At 42.1% G+C, this 16,507-nt stretch overlaps 1 protein-coding gene across 1 annotated transcript; it reads right to left on the bottom strand.

Annotated features, from left to right (window-relative positions):
* Nucleotides 1-13,384: 13,384 nt before the first annotated feature.
* LOC133905758 (uncharacterized) lies at nt 13,385-13,999 on the bottom strand. The gene is made up of 2 exons (XM_062347520.1): nt 13,693-13,999; nt 13,385-13,597 (listed from the first exon to the last, which is right to left on the bottom strand). The coding sequence occupies exons 1-2, from the start codon at nt 13,991-13,993 to the stop codon at nt 13,581-13,583; spliced, it is 318 nt and encodes a 105-aa protein (XP_062203504.1). The 5' UTR covers nt 13,994-13,999; the 3' UTR covers nt 13,385-13,580.
* Nucleotides 14,000-16,507: the final 2,508 nt, after the last annotated feature.

Here is a 16,507-nt window from a genome sequence, read left to right as displayed (position 1 = left end):
TTGGTTCTTTGAGAGTGTGGTTGGTTCTTTGCAACTAGTTATCTTGTCCGTGATCCTACATCGTGAAGATCGGGACACCATCCGTATCATTTGGTATCAGAGCCTCTGTTGCCATGGTAGAATCGTTTATCCCTATCTATATATATTTTGTGTTCGTCCTATCCACTAAAAATCCTAAAAAAATAATAATAGCCTTTTGTTTATGCATTTGTTATTTTGGTGAGTAGTTAAGTTTCTATCCATTAGAGTCTTTATTTTAGTTGCTGATCATCCCTCCTTCGTTTGTCTTGTGCTATTCTATATTTTTGCGTCATTTCATATCTATAAGTAAGAAGTTAGAGACCAAGTTCATCCTTTCCAAAAACTTTGATCCCATCAAGTTCTAGCTGCTGGTTGTGTTCGGTTTTATCTTCTAATTTGTGCTAGTCATATATCTGGTCTTGTGGTATTAAAGTGTCAAAAAAAGGAAAGAAAGTTTCTAAAAAAAAGGAAAATTAGCAAAAGAAGTGAGAAAGATCCGTTCATACAAGTGCGTAAAACATCGAATCGAGTTATGCAAATAGTTGTAATCCTTTTTTGTCAAAGGTGCAGAGTGAAAACTGTCCCTCAAGTGCTCGACCAGTTTGCTATCTTTTCTTTGGTGCAAAATTTTGCTTGGGTTTGATTGCAACACTTGCATCCTGAGCATACTTCTTGTTTGCATCAAATCTGAATTTTCTTTGTGCGTGAGTTGATCCATATATTTCATTCATATCTTATGATCAGCACTAGGCATTGAATCTGTAGTTTGGATTGTTACTTAGCTTTACAATAACTAGAATTCAGATTGCTCCTTGTGCATCAACTCCCCACCAAGATCCACAAACAAGCCACCGTAAACGGAAATCTGGTCGTCTTTTCGCTTAGCCATCACTTGTACGACCACACATTTACTTCTATAATCTGTAGGGAGAACATAAGAGTTTGGGTTGGTAAGAGATGGTGAGGTTGTGTAATTCCACATATTGCCCTATTCCACACATTTTTCTACTCGAGTATCAATAACCATGTAGGAAAGATGGCAATTAATCTGGAGGAATGTGTGTCTCTTGCTCAATTCAATGAGTTGAAGCAAAGCTTGGAGGAGAAACTAGAGAGGAGCTCACAAGACATTCAAGCCCTCATGAATCTTGTTCATGGTCACCAACGAGCCTTTGATGGTGAGATTAATCAATCAGAGGAAGTTGATGAAACTGATGCAGAAGCTGCTGCTCGGCGTGCAAGACAACAACAATAACGTGATGTTTTCCATGGTCATTGACCACCACGTCCAGAACATGGAAACAATGATGTGCATAGCAGGGGAAGAGGTCGTGGTCGACTGAATAATGATCATGAAGAAGAAGAAGAGGTCGAGTATGAACCATTACAAAATAATGACCATCGATATCAAGGCAATCGAGCATGTAATCAGCCCCAAGAAGAGAGGTTTGGTAAACTGAAATTTGCCATGCCTAAATTTGATGGAGGATCTGATCCCGAAGCTTATCTCACATGGGAGCTAAAAGTTGATAAGATATTTCTCATGCATAACTATTCGGAAGAAAAAAAAAGTTGGCAATGGCTTCTCTCGAGTTCGATGATTATGCTCTAATCTGGTGGGAGCAAGTTATCCGTGATCGAGAGGATGTGAGACAACCTGCTATTGTCTCATGGACTAAAATGAAGAGAGAAATGAGAGGTCAATTTGTACCGAGGCATTATCGGCGTGATCTTTTTGACAAGCTACAGAATTTGAAGCAAGGTAATCTCTCCGTTGAAGAGTATTAATAAGAGTAGTGGAATTCCATGCTTCAAGTGTGGAGGACGTGGACATATTATAAAAGAGTGTCCAAATAACTGCACCATACTTGTGAATGAGAATGGCAAGTATGATTCGGCTAGTGAAGAAGAGCAAGATGATGCTCCTGAAAATAAGGGTTCAACAACATGTGAATATGAGAGTGGTACTGCTCTTGTTGTGGCTCAAATATTGAGTGTGCAGCTGATGGAAGCTGAAAATAGACAGCGGCAGAATTTGTTTTAAACAAGAGCCAAGGTTGAGGACAAGGTTGTCAAGGTAATCATTGATGGCGGGAGCTGCCATAATCTTGCAAGTAAAGAGATGGTCGAAAAGCTTGATTTGAAGCTGCTATGACATCCACACCCATATCATGTGAAATGGTTGAATGATTCGGGAGATATCAAGATTGCATATAGAGTAAAAGTTCCATTCAAGATTGGTGAATATATTGATACCGTAGAGTGTGATGTTGTTCCCATGACAGTGTGCCATCTTCTTTGGGAAAGGCCTTGGCAATATGATCATTCATCCCTTCATTATGGATGCACCAACCACTACACTCTCAAGTGGAAAAGCAAAGATTTGTTGTTTAAGCCCATGACCCCTCAGCAAATCATGGCTGAGCATTTGCAAAAGAGTTCAGAAATGAAAGTGGAGAGTGAGCGAGAAAGAGAAAAAAAGAATAATCTGAGTGCCACCCACAATTAAGTGAGTGAGAGCCACAAACCAAATGTGAGAGATAAAAAGAGAAGAGAGGGAGAGAATCTAGTCATGTTAGCCAGCAAATCTGAAATAAGAAATGTAAGGACTCACCCAGATCAAGTACTCTTTGTGTTTGTGTACAAATATGTATTGCTTTCAGCTAACGACATAGCATCTCTTCCTAGTGTTGTGTCTCATCTTTTGCGGGACTATGAAGATGTGTTTCCAAAGGAAACCCCAGCTGGACTTCCTGCTTTGGGTGGTATTGAACATCAAATCGATCTCATTTCGGATGCTGCACTACCAAATTGACCACCATACCGCACCAACCCCGAAGAAACAAAGGAGATTCAAAGGCAAGTGCAGGAACTTTTTAATAAATGTTATGTGCGTGAAAGTTTAAGTCCTTGTGCTGTTCCTATGATCTTAGTGAAGAAAGATGGTTCATGGAGGATGTGTGTAGATTGTAGAGCCATCAACAATATCACTGTTTGCTATCATCACCCTATTCCTAGGCTAGATGATATGCAAGATGAGTTGAGTGGTTCCATAATATTCACTAAAATTTATTTGAGAAGTGGTTACCATCAAATAAGAATGAAAATTGTCAATGAATAGAAAACTTCTTTCAAAACAAAGTTTGGACTGTATGAATGGTTAGTTATGCTTTTCGGTTTGACTAATGCTCCTAGCACTTTTAATCAGATTAATGAACCATGTCTTGAGATCCTTCATTGGTAATTTTTTTGTGGTTTACTTTGATGATATCCTAATTTACAGTAAGTCTCTTAAGGAGCATTTTGATCATCTTCGACAAGTCTTGGATGTTCTTAGAAAAGAAAGATTATTCGCTAACTTTGAGAAGTGCACCTTTTGTACAGAACATGTTGTGTTTCTTGGCTTTGTTGTTTCGGTAAAGGGGATTGAAGTGGATGAATCAAAGGTGAAGGCAATCAAGGATTGGCCAACTCCGGTGAATATAAGCCAGGTAAGAAGTTTTCATGGTCTTGCTGGTTTTTATAGGAGATTTGTGAGAGATTTCAGTACCCTAGCTGCACCATTGAATGAATTGACAAAGAAAGGTGTTGCATTTGAATAGGGAGAATCACAAGAACATGCTTTTGAAGAACTAAAGAAATGTTTGACCAAAGCACCTTTACTGATTTTACCTGATTTCACTAAAACTTTTGAAGTTGAATGTGATGCTAGTGAAATTTGTATAGGAGGTGTGCTCACGCAAGAAGGAAAACCTGTAGCATATTTCAGTGAAAAATTAGGAGGTGCACAAGTGAATTATTCTGTGTATGATAAAGAGTTGTATGCTTTGGTTCGAGTACTCAAAACTTGGCAACATTACTTGTGGCTAAAAGAATTTGTTATTCATTTAGATCATGAGGCTTTAAAGTACTTGAAGGGCTAAGCTAAACTGAACTGTAGACATGCTAAGTGGGTTGAGTTCATAGAAACTTTCCCATATGTTGTGAGATATAAGAAAGGTAAGGACAATCTTGTGGCTGATGCTTTGTCTCATAAAAATGTGTTGTTGAATCAGTTAGAGGTGAAGGTGCCTGGCCTAGAGAGTTTGAAAGATTTGTATGGTAGAGACTCTGAATTTTTAGAACCATATGCAAAATGTAAAAATGGGAAAGGATGGGAGAAATATTACTTGCATGATTTGGTTAGACTCTTGTTATTGCAAGAAGCACATGCAGGTGGATTGATGGGTCACTTTGGACATGATAAGACCTATGAGCTGTTGGCCGTCCATTTCTATTGGCCAAAGATGAGAAGAGATGTTGAGAGATTTGTGCATTGCTGTGTCACATGCCACAAAGCTAAGTCAAAACTGAACCCCTATGGTTTATATATCCCGCTTCCTGTTCCGAGTGTTCCTTGGGAGGACATTAGTATGGATTTTGTGTTGGGATTACCTAGAACTAAGAGGGGAAGGGATTCCGTTTTTGTTATTGTTGATAGATTCTCAAAGATGGTGCATTTTACACTGTGTCATAAAAGCGATGATGCTTCCCATATAGCAAATGTGTTTTCCAGGGGTGAGATTACATGGGATGCTAAATACAATTGTTTCAGATCGCGACACAAAATTTTTGAGCTACTTTTGGAAGACATTATGGACAAAACTTGGAACAAAGTTGCTGTTTTCCACAACATGTCACCCACAAACGGATGGGCAAACTGAGGTGGTGAATAGAACACTTTCAGTACTGCTGCGAACAATGATCAAGAAGAATTTGAAAGAGTGGGAAGAATGCTTACCACATGTGGAATTTGCTTATAACAGGGCAGTACACTATACCACCAACATGTGTCCATTTGAAATTGTATATGGATTCAAACCAATCACTCCTATTGATTTGCTGCCTCTACCATTGCAAGAAAGGAGTAACATGGAAGCTTCAAGGCGTGCTGCATATGTCAAGAAGATACATGAAAATATTAAGGAAGAAATTAAGAAGAAAACAAAATGCTATGCTGCGAAGGCCAACAAGCATCGCAAGAAGCTGACTTTTGAGCCGGGTGATCTGGTTTGGGTATATCTGCGCAAGGAATGCTTTCTAAGATAAGAATAAATCCAAGTTGATGCCTCGAGCAGATGGACCATTCAAAGTCTTAGCCAAAGTCAATAATAATGCTTACGAGATTGTGCTTCTTGAAGAATATGGTGTAATCACAACATTCAATGTCACTAATTTGTCACCCTTCATCGATGAAGATGAGTCAGAGTCGAGGATGACTCCTTTTCAAGAGGGGAAGGATGATGCGTACATCCTAACTAGTCATGTAAACCAAGATGCTTCACCCCTAGTCCAAGGGCCGATTACATGAAGCCGTGCCAAAAAGATACAACAAGAGGTGAACTTGCTTCTTCGTGAGTTAAACTTTAATAACGATAAGAATTTTATACTACCTAAATATTGTATATTTGTTTTGCTAAGGTTTACACCTGAAGAGAAGGACATTTCTTTGGATACAAAGGCCTACGAGCAGCGCCGCATAATCCTCGACCAGCTTCGAGAAGCGCCGCATACTCCTCGACTAGTTCCGAGTAGCGCCGTGTGCTCTTCGACCAGCTTTGAGCTCAGTGAGTGGTGAGGGAGGTCTTTCGGCGGTCGTTAGGCAACAAGGAGGGGTTGGCAGCCTTGCCCTCAAGCTTGCGATGCTAAAGGGCCGGTCGGTGTGGTCAGGGAAGCTTCGAAGCAGTGGTGGCACGAGCTCGGCGAGTTCGGTAATGGCAATGGCGGCGGCGACTCGATGCAGGGCAAAAACAGATGGAAAAGGGGGTGGGGGGACCTATATATAGATGGGAGATCACACGGACGAGTCGGATTAGCACAAGTTCATTGGGATTCAGGCTCAGGGAGGGTGGCGGTGTCATGGCCAGCTCCATCTCCAGGCGGCGCGGCATGGGATCTAGTCCGGGTCGAAGGAGGAAGACGACACGGGGCCCGCACGTCAGCGGTGCTGAGGCAGTAGGCGCACCGGGGGCGGGCTGGCTTTGGCCGGGTGCAGAGATGGGCTGGGGACGACTTTGTCCCACGCGGGCAGGGAGGCAAGAGAAGGAAGGGAGGGGCAGAGCAGCCTCAACCCAGGAGAGAGAGATGGGCCAAAAGAAAAAGAAAGGAAAGGAGAGGGTTAGGTCCCAAGGAGAGAAAAATGTTTTTTCTTTTGCAAATCCTTTTCAAATTCTTTCAAAAATTAAACGACGCGCCCCAAGGTTTTCAAAAATTCATTTCCGCACATAAAATTCTAATGCATCTACACCATCATGATTGTAACAAAACAATATAACCTAGATTGATTATTTTATTTAGAAATTAAACTTCTCTCATAGGGTTTTCCAACACTAAACTTAACACCTCTAATTGTAACAACAATAATTATTTACTATTTCCAAAAATTGAAAATTAGGGTGTTGCACATCATTATCATCAAACTCGTAGAGGTGTATATTCACATCGAGAGCAAACAACAATCCCAAAGAGTGATATCCTCCTTTGTGATCTCTCTACCGCCAATGCACATGCAATGCATAACAAGTGCATAAAATTTAAACATGAATGCAAGTTATATGGCATACAAATACATACATAAAATAAATCTATCTTATCATATTACTTCCTTTCTCAAGCTTCTTCATGGTGAACCTAACAACATGCCTTGAGAGAAACTAGGAGACCACCATCTCAAGTAAAATCCATGTTCACCACTATCTTTAGAAGCATCTATATGACAAGGCATCACATGACATTTGAAGCATCTATCACATTCAACTCACTTCGCAATCTACAAAAGGTTACTTCATCTAGAGGTTTTGTGAAGATATCCGCCAATTGATATTCCGACTTTACACCACGAAGAGAGATATCATTATTAGCCACGCGATCTCTAAGAAAGTGATAGCAAATATCAATGTGCTTTGTGTGAGAGTGTTGAACAAGATTGTTTGCTAACTTTACAACACTCTCATTGTCAAAAGGAGTGGAACCTTCTCTTGACGAACACCAAAGTCTAACAAGGTTTACTTCATATAAAGGATTTGAGCAGAACATGCTCCAGCAGCAATGTATTCAGCTTCCGCGGTGGACAAGGCTACCTAGTTTTGCTTCTTAGAAGACCATGAAACTAGGGATCTCCCTAGCAAGTGGCACCCACCCGAAGTACTCTTGCGATCCACACAGCATCTGGCAAAGTCTGAATTCGTGTATCCCAAGAGTAGGAAACTAGCACTTTTTGGGTACCATAAGCCTATGCTAGGTGTATGCTTTAGGTATCTAAGGATTCTTTTAACTACGCTAAGATGTGATTCCTTAGGATTAGCTTGAAAGTGAGCACACATGCATACACTAAACATAATATCGAGCCTAGATGCGGTAAAGTAAAGAAGCGACCAATCATAGAACGATAAAGCTTTTGGTCAACTGGTTTACCCGTTTCATCCAAGTTGAGATCTCCACCCTCCCAATCTTGAATCATTGGTTGATGAGGAAGTCACGTAGGCGTTTGTACTAAGCTCTTGGGGCTTGCTTGAGTCCATAAAGCACCTTGTGCAACCTATAGACAAGATTAAGATATCTAGGATCTTTGGAACCAAGGGTTGTTCAACATAAAAAAGTTCGTTGATGAAGCCATTTAAGAATGCACTCTTCACATCCATTTGATAAAGGTTAATGTTATGATGTGAATCAAATGCAAGAAGGATACGAATGACCTCTAGCCTTGCCCCAGGAGCAAATGTTTCACCAAAATCCAAACCTTCAACTTGTGCAAATCCTACAATGATAAGTTTTGCCTTGTTGTGTACCACCATACCATGTTCATCTTGCTTGTTGCGAAAGACCCACGTGGTTCCTATTACATTCTTGTCTTGAGTCCTTTTTTCAAGAATCCATACTTCATTGCGGGTGAAGTTGTTGAGTTCTCCTTGCATAGCCATCACCCAATCCAGATCCTTAAGAGCCTCATCTACATGTGTGGGTTCCAAAAAAGACACAACCGAGTAATATTCACAAAATAAAGCATATTGATGAGAGTGAGTTCGTACTCCCTGAGATAGACTTCCAATCATCAAGTCTTTGGGGTGATCCTTGGAATATGTGTATCCTTCACTTGTGGTTCTTGAGGTGTATCGTGCGGTGATGCAACATCTTGAGCTTGAGCTTGAGCTTCCTCTTGAGAGATATGGACATCATGTGATGGAAGTGGTTGATCATCCTTGTCCTCATCTTCATCAACTTGGGGCGCTATGGATGTGTGTGGAATTGAAGTAGAAGATATATCTTCATCATCTCCTTAGGCTTGATATCCCCAGTTGTCATATTCTTCATTGCATCTCTCAAGGATTCATCACCTACATCATCACAAGAAACACCTTCTCCTTGGGAGCCATTAGATTCATCAAACTCCACATCACATGTTTCTTCAACAAGAACGGTGGCATTGTTGAATACTCGATATGCTTTGGAGTTAGATGCGTAACCAACAAGAAAACCAATATCACAATGTTTTTCAAATTTTCCTAGGTGTTCTTTTTTGTTGAAGATAAAGCACTTACACCCAAACACCCGAAAGTATGAGATATTACGTTTCCTCCCAATGAGAAGCTCGTATGATGTCTTCTTCAATAGTCGGTGAAGGTACACTCGATTTGATGCATGACGCACCATGTTGACTGCTTCCGCCCAAAACTTCTCCAGCGTACCATACTCATCTAACATTGCTCTTGCAAGAGTGATCAAGGTCTTGTTCTTCCTCTCCACCACACCATTTTGTTATGGTGTGTAGGTTGATGAGAACTCATGATTGATGCCTCTATCATCACAAAATTCTTCAATGTATATGTTCTTGAACTTCATGCCATTGTCACTCTGGATCTTCACATGTGTGGCCTCAAATTCATTTTGAGCCCTCTTCGCGAACTTCTTGAAGATGCCAACGGTCTTGCTCTTCTCATCTAGAAAGTAAGTCCAAGTGTATCTTGTATAATCATTAACAATGACAAGGCAATAGAGATTACCACGAAGACTTTTGTAGGTAATTGGTCCGAAGAGGTCCATGTGTAGTAGCTCCTGAAGGATTGCGGGTAGGCTACGCTAGCACAAAATAATTTTTCTCTACCGCATTCAACCAGGAAGCCATGCGAGTAGGGGAACATGAATCGTTACCACTTGACGAGCAGTGCAGCGGAAGAAGAGTTGGAGAAGACCAATCCAACGTCGTGCGCGTCAAGTAGTCGATCGTCAACCTCGTCCCGAGCACGTCCCGAGCACCTTCCGAGTACTCGCGGGTACGTCCTGAGTACTCTCGAGCAGATCAGCACCGCAATAGTAGCAGCGCCTCTACGGTATCCACACGTACAAGGATGGAATCGCCGTGCGCCGGTGTGCTAGCACTGCGCGCCCGGCTAGGGTTTCGAAGGGAGTTCGGGAATAGGAGGCGGCCAGGGTTTCTGAAAAACTCAATGCGCCTTGGCCCCTGCCTATTCTTATATAGAGCACGCTAATGGGCCTTTAATCAACATTAAAGCCCATTATGACTCTAAACCCTAATGGTCCTTTAATCAACATTAAAGCCCATTAGCAGATCCAATCCGTAAACTCGATCGCCTCTAGGGCATATTACCAACAATCTCCCACTTGCACTAGAGTCAGCACAAGTTTTATATTCCATCCCCTTAAGTGTGTGACCCGTTAGGTTCATGTGTAAACGGCCGCTATCCGGAAACCCTTTTTCGAATTGCAAGTCAATAGCGGTACCTAGCAGGACATATTGACTCCCGAAAGCACACAAAGATCATATCGGCTGAACCTTGATATACTCATGCACCAATCCCTTTACCACACGATACCAGTCAAGCTCAAGGCGAGATTCGTGCCACCCTTGTGATAGCTCGACCATTCACTCGATCAAGTAGTGGATTCACCATGATTAACTCTTTAATCACATTGGCATGTCCATGCACTTTCCAATCCAACTACCTCGAGGGGCCCAGAGATATCTCTCCTGTTATTTAGGAGGGGTAAATTCCATCTTGATCACTCACATCCCACGACATATTTCATAACATACCCGAAAGCAACCTTTATAACTACCCAGTTACGGAATAGCGTTTGGAAGCCCCTAAGTGTGTTACTACACATTCTGGAATCAATGATGATCTCAGGTCAAAGGATTCTGTAGGTACACCATTTGAGATAACAACTGATGGCACATTAAAAATAACAATCCCAGCAGTATCTCAGGGTGGGTCTATCCAACATCATGTTCTCTAACATGTGTCCATATTACTGATTTGATATCTCCATATCTATGATCCGTGAGACATGATCATCATTCAGTCAAATGTGCTAATCTATAAATCATTATTGTCCCACACAATGATATGAGATTAGGGACTATTTAGAATAACATCATAAAAACAAAGAGTTTCACAAACAAGTCACATACTTGCTGATCAATGTAAATGATAATTATTCATGGAACCAGATAACAATTATCCAAAAGTACATTAGCATAGACAGAACACATTCTCTCACATGCACTAGAGTCTATCCCGCAAGTATCTAATACCCATAGAGCTCAAGTGTGCCTCATGCTTGGGCTGTGAGAGAGGCTTCGTCAACGGATCAGCAATATTCGAATCCGTGTGCACCTTGCATATTTTTACATCACCTCTATCAATAATCTCTCGAATGAGGTGATAGCGCCGAAGTATGTGCTTGGACTTCTGGTGCGACCTAGGCTCCTTGGCTTGTGCAATGACACCACTATTGTCACAATAGAGGTCCATTGGACTGGACGCACTAGGGACCACACCCAACTCAGAAACAAATTTTCTGATCCAAACAGCCTCTTTTGCAGCTTCCGAAGCTGCGATATACTCGGCCTCCGTCGTGGAATCAGCAACCGTTTCTTGCTTGGAACTCTTCCAACTCACCGCACCTCCATTAAGGCAAAACACAAAACCAGACTGCGATCTCGAGTCGTCCTTGTCGGTTTGGAAGCTAGCATCGGTGTAACCATTTACAACGAGCTCCTCGTCACCTTCATAGACTAGGAACATATCCTTAGTTCTTCTCATGTACTTGAGGATACTCTTTACTATAGCCCAATGACATTCACCTGGGTTCGATTGATATCTGCTCGTAACACTTAGAGCATAGGAGATATCTGGGCGTGTACAAAACATAGCATACATGATGGACCCGATAGCAGAAGCATACGGGATCGCACTCATCCTCTCGAGCTCATCAGATGTCTTAGGACATTGATTCTTGCTGAGAGTGATGCCATGTGACATTGGCAAGAAACCTTTCTTGGAATCCTGCATATTGAACCGATTCAATACCTTGTCAATGTACGTGCTCTGGCTTAATCCGATTAGTCTTTTCGACCTATCTCTATAGATCTTTATGCCCAATATGTTTGCTGCCTCTCCTAAATCTTTCATTGAAAAACTCTTTTGCAATGAAGATTTGACACATCGAGCATTGGAATATTATTTTCGATCAATAATATGTCATCCACATATAAGACCAGAAACACAAGTGCGCTCCCACTAGTCCTTTTGTAAACACAAGGCTCTTCTTCATTCTTGATGAAACCAAACCCTTTGATCACTTCATCAAAACGAACATTCCAACTCCGAGAAGCTTGCTTTAGTCCATAGATGGACTTTTGCAGCTTGCAAATCTTCCCAGCATTTTTCAGATTGACAAAACCTTCAGGCTGTGTCATGTACACATCCTCACTTAGGTTTCCATTAAGGAAAGCCGTTTTGACATCCATTTGCCATATCTCGTAGTCGAAATATGCAGCAATTGCTAGGAGAATCCGAATAGACTTTAGCATTGCGACGGGCGAAAACGTTTCATCATAATCAACACCTTGAATTTGCCTGAAACCTTTCGCCACCAATCGTGCCTTATAGATGTGAACATTTCCATCAACGTCTATCTTTTTCTTAAAAACCCATTTACACTCGATAGTTTTCACACCATCAGGTGGATCGACCAAGTTCCAAACTTGGTTTTCTCGCATGGATTCTAACTCGGATCTCATGGCTCCAAGCCATTTTTTGGAGTCTGGTCCCACCATTGCTTCCGAGGAAGTCTTAGGTTCATCATTGTCCAACAATAATATGTCGCGCTGCCCCGTGGTTAGGAACATAAACCGCTCGGGTGCACGACTGAACCTTTCCGACCGACGTGGGGCTGGTGTCTCGACAATAGGTTCTGCAACATCTTGCATACCGAGTTGTGGTTCAATAGGAGCTGAAACACTTTCAAGTGGTTCCCGAATTTCTTCGAGTTGCACCATGCTCCCACTAACTCTCTTCGCGAGAAACTCTTTCTCAAGAAAGACACCATTCCGAGCGACAAACACTTTGCCTTCTTCCCAGTTATAGAAATAATATCCTTTGGTTTCCCTAGGATACCCCACAAAGAAGCATTTATCAGATTTGGGAGTGAGCTTATCAGACGACAAACATTTTACATAAGCCTCACAACCCCATATCTTAAGGAAAGACAATCCGGGACGCTTCCCGGTCCATATCCCATATGGTGTCCTCTCTACAGCCTTAGATGGAACCCTGTTTAACGTGAAAGTAGCAGTTTCTAGAGCGTATCCCTAGAAGGACAATGGAAGATCAGATTGGCTCATCATCGACCGGACCATGTCTAACAAAGTTCGGTTCCTCCGCTCGGACACCCCATTCCATTGTGGCGTACCCGGTGGAGTCAATTGTGGAACGATTCCACATTGCCTTAGATGATCACCAAATTCATGGCTAAAATATTCACCTCCACGATCTGATCGCAGAAATTTAATTGTCTTGCCTATATGATTTTGTACTTCATTTTGGAACTCCTTGAACTTTTCAAAGGATTCAGACTTGTGCCTCATTAGGTAGATGTAACCATATCTACTAAAGTCATCGGTGAAAGTAATGAAATACTGAAAACCACCTCTAGCTGTAGAACTCATCGGTCCACATACATCTGTATGTACTAGGGCCAATAATTCATTTGTCCTCTCACTTCGACCAGTGAAAGGCGTCTTAGTCATCTTGCCAAGTAAACAAGACTCGCATGTATCAAATGATTCGAAATCAAATGAATGTAGAAGACCATCTTTATGGAGCTTCTGCATACGCTTCTCATTTATATGACCTAATCGACAATGCCAAACAAAAGTGGGATTCAAATCATTAAGCCGAGGCTTCTTTGTATCAATGTTATAGATAGTTATATCCTCAAGATCCAATATATATAATCCATTTACTAATGGACAATTACCATAGAGCATACCATTCAAAAATATCGAACAACACTTGTTCTTTATTATGAATTCATAACCATCTTCTTCCAAACATGAAGAAGAGATAATGTTTTTGCCCAAGGCAGGAATATAATAACAATTATTTAATTCCAAAACTAATCCTGAGGGTAGCGATAAGGAGTAAACGCCAACGGCCAACGCAGCAACTTTTGCACCATTACCGACGCGAGCATCCAATTCGCCTCTTGCACACTTCCTAGTCCTTTTCAGTCCCTGCAATGATTTGCAAGTATGAATCATTGATCCGGTATCAAATACCCATGAATCATCAGGACGAGTAGCAAGATTAATTTCAATAACATTTATACCTGAAGAGGAAGTCTTACTTCCCTTCTTCTTTTTGAGTTCTTCCAAGTACAATTTGCAGTTCCTCCGCCAATGACCAGTCTTATGGCAGTGGTGGCAAGTGTCAGAAGCGGTAGGGCTAGCCTTGGGCTTTCCAACAGGTTTAGGCTTAGAACTCGAGATCTCATCCGAAGTTTTAGCCTTGCCCTTGCGCTTTCTCTTCTTGCTATCCTTTTGAACCATCATCACATGACTAGAGCTCTTCTTAATGCTTTCCTCAGCAGTTTTTAGCATCCCATGCAATTCAGCCATGCTTTTCTCCATGCTGTTCATATGAAAGTTCAAAATGAACGGCTCGAAGCTCGCAGGGAGCGACTGGAGAATTACATCCGTAGCCAACTCAGGGCTAAGGGGAAAACCAAATTTTTCCAGGCTCTCAATGTAACCAATCATTTTGATCACATGAGGACTGACTGGACTGCCTTCTGTTAACCTACACGCAAACAAGGATTTTGAGGTGTTGTACCTCTCGGCCCGAGCTTGGTTCTCAAACATGCCTCGGAGTCCCACAATCATATCATGGGTATCCCTGTTCTCATATTGCTTCTGAAGCTCAGAGGACATACAGGCAAGCATGAGGCAGCTAACATCCAGTGAATCATTGGTGTGCTTCTCATAAGCCCTCCGATCCGCGGCAGGAGCATTATCAGCTGGTTCATCAGGATAGGGGACCTCTAGAACATATTCCTTTTTCTCTTTTTTGAGAACAATTCTCAGATTTCTATACCAATCAATAAAGTTTGTTCCAGAAAGCTTCTCTTTTTCAAGAATCGATCGCAAATTAAAATTGGAAGTGTTACTAGCGGCCGGTGCCATAATCTACAACAGAAAATGCAGGTTCAGCACTATACCTATGTGAATCTTCTATTAAACAATTTAACAAAAGATACTCCACTATATGTGCTTTCCCTCTAACAACATATAGAGGATCAACTAAGTTCTAGTGAGCTTTGGCATCACTGCTAGAAACTTAGTGACATAGGTAAGCAACGCCTTGCTAATCACATCCCTATGTGACTCTTGTTTGCTGGGTGGCATCGAATGCCCCGGCGCCCAACACCATGCCCCAAAGCCCAAAACCATTTTGATAGCTTTATCAAGTAAACCAATACTATGCGTGTGGATGTCCGACATCCACTCTAACTGGTTAAGATAAATGATGGCACCCTGCTTTGGCAGACCTACCACACAATGATCAAAACCTTTGTAGGTGCAGCTATTGGAAGGGCATCAATTACTCTTGATTTTTCTGAGGGAAACTACTCTATCATGAAAATCATATCCACCACATATAAAACATGAAAGAATAGTATGACAGGAACATAACAACATCACAGGCAATCATATTAACTGTGACATAGTATGGCCCCTTCACATGGTGATCTTCATCGCCACGGTTCCTGTCCTCCGGGTCATCATGCTTCAAATCTCCATGATCTTGTTCTAGTCTATTACACCAAATAGCACTAGATAAATTACATGAGAAGAAGCATCACAAGTCGACACGCAGGCCGTTATACAATAACATGATAGCCTTGGGCTACAATTAACCATGACACGCAGGCCATGAAAAATTACACACATACATCACATATCACAAGGCCATACCAGTCACAACATTCTCTGCAAAAACGAGTTAAGCGTAGAATCGAATTCTAATGTCGTGATGGGATCATGTTATTACAACAATCTATGCGTGTACGCGACGGAAATACATAGATCGCATCTATGAAATCGCTATGAAAATCTCATCGGATCGATCGTATCGAGCCAATTCCGAGTCATTCATAATGCCTCAATTTCCATTAGATCAATCCCATTGATCATCGCGTGAGGTTTTTCCAGAAACGATGATAGCACACACGACCTCGATCTGCTGTTCTCCCGACCATGTCGCGATGCACGCAGTTAGCCCCGATGGTGATTCCAGCCGGTAGGGGCAAGTCGCACGCAAAACCAGGTGGGAGATCGAGCTAATCTTTTTGGCTATGTGGTTTCATCGACTGGCATCTCATCCGATCTCTAATTCACCAAACCAACTGTGCATTGATCAATCCATCATATGAACTGATAAAAAACAATAGATCTAATCTATTTCTATCACATATCTTCTATATGTGACTGATCCAGATCGAAAACTACGCAGGATGGCTCTGATGCCACTGAAGGATTGCGGGTAGGCTACGCTAGCACAAAATAATTTTTCTCTACCGCATTCAACCAGGAAGCCATGCGAGTAGGGGATCATGAATCGTTACCACTTGACGAGCAGTGCAGCGGAAGAAGAGTTGGAGAAGACCAATCCAACGTCGTGCGCGTCAAGTAGTCAATCGTCAACCTCGTCCCGAACACGTCCCGAGCACCTTCCGAGTACTCGCGGGTACATCCTGAGTACTCCCGAGCAGATCAGCACCGCAATAGTAGCAGCGCCTCTACGGTATCCACACGTACAAGGATGGAATCGCCGTGCGCCGGTGTGCTAGCACCGCGCGCCCGGCTAGGGTTTCGAAGGGAGTTCGGGAATAGGAGGCGGCCAGGGTTTCTGAAAAACTCAATGCGCCTTGGCCCCTGCCTATTCTTATATAGAGCACGCTAATGGGCCTTTAATCAACATTAAAGCCCATTATGACTCTAAACCCTAATGGTCCTTTAATCAACATTAAAGCCCATTAGCAGATCCAATCCGCAAACTCGATCGCCTCTAGGGCATATTACCAACAGCTCCAAGGGTCTTGATGAAGACATCACAGACTTGTATGGATGTGAGCTTGCAACTTG

Source organism: Phragmites australis, chromosome 23, assembly GCF_958298935.1.
Source record: "Phragmites australis chromosome 23, lpPhrAust1.1, whole genome shotgun sequence".
Classification (NCBI taxonomy): Eukaryota; Viridiplantae; Streptophyta; class Magnoliopsida; order Poales; family Poaceae; genus Phragmites; species Phragmites australis.
Note: the sequence above shows the minus strand (reverse complement) of the source record. Positions and strands in the feature narration are given on the sequence as shown.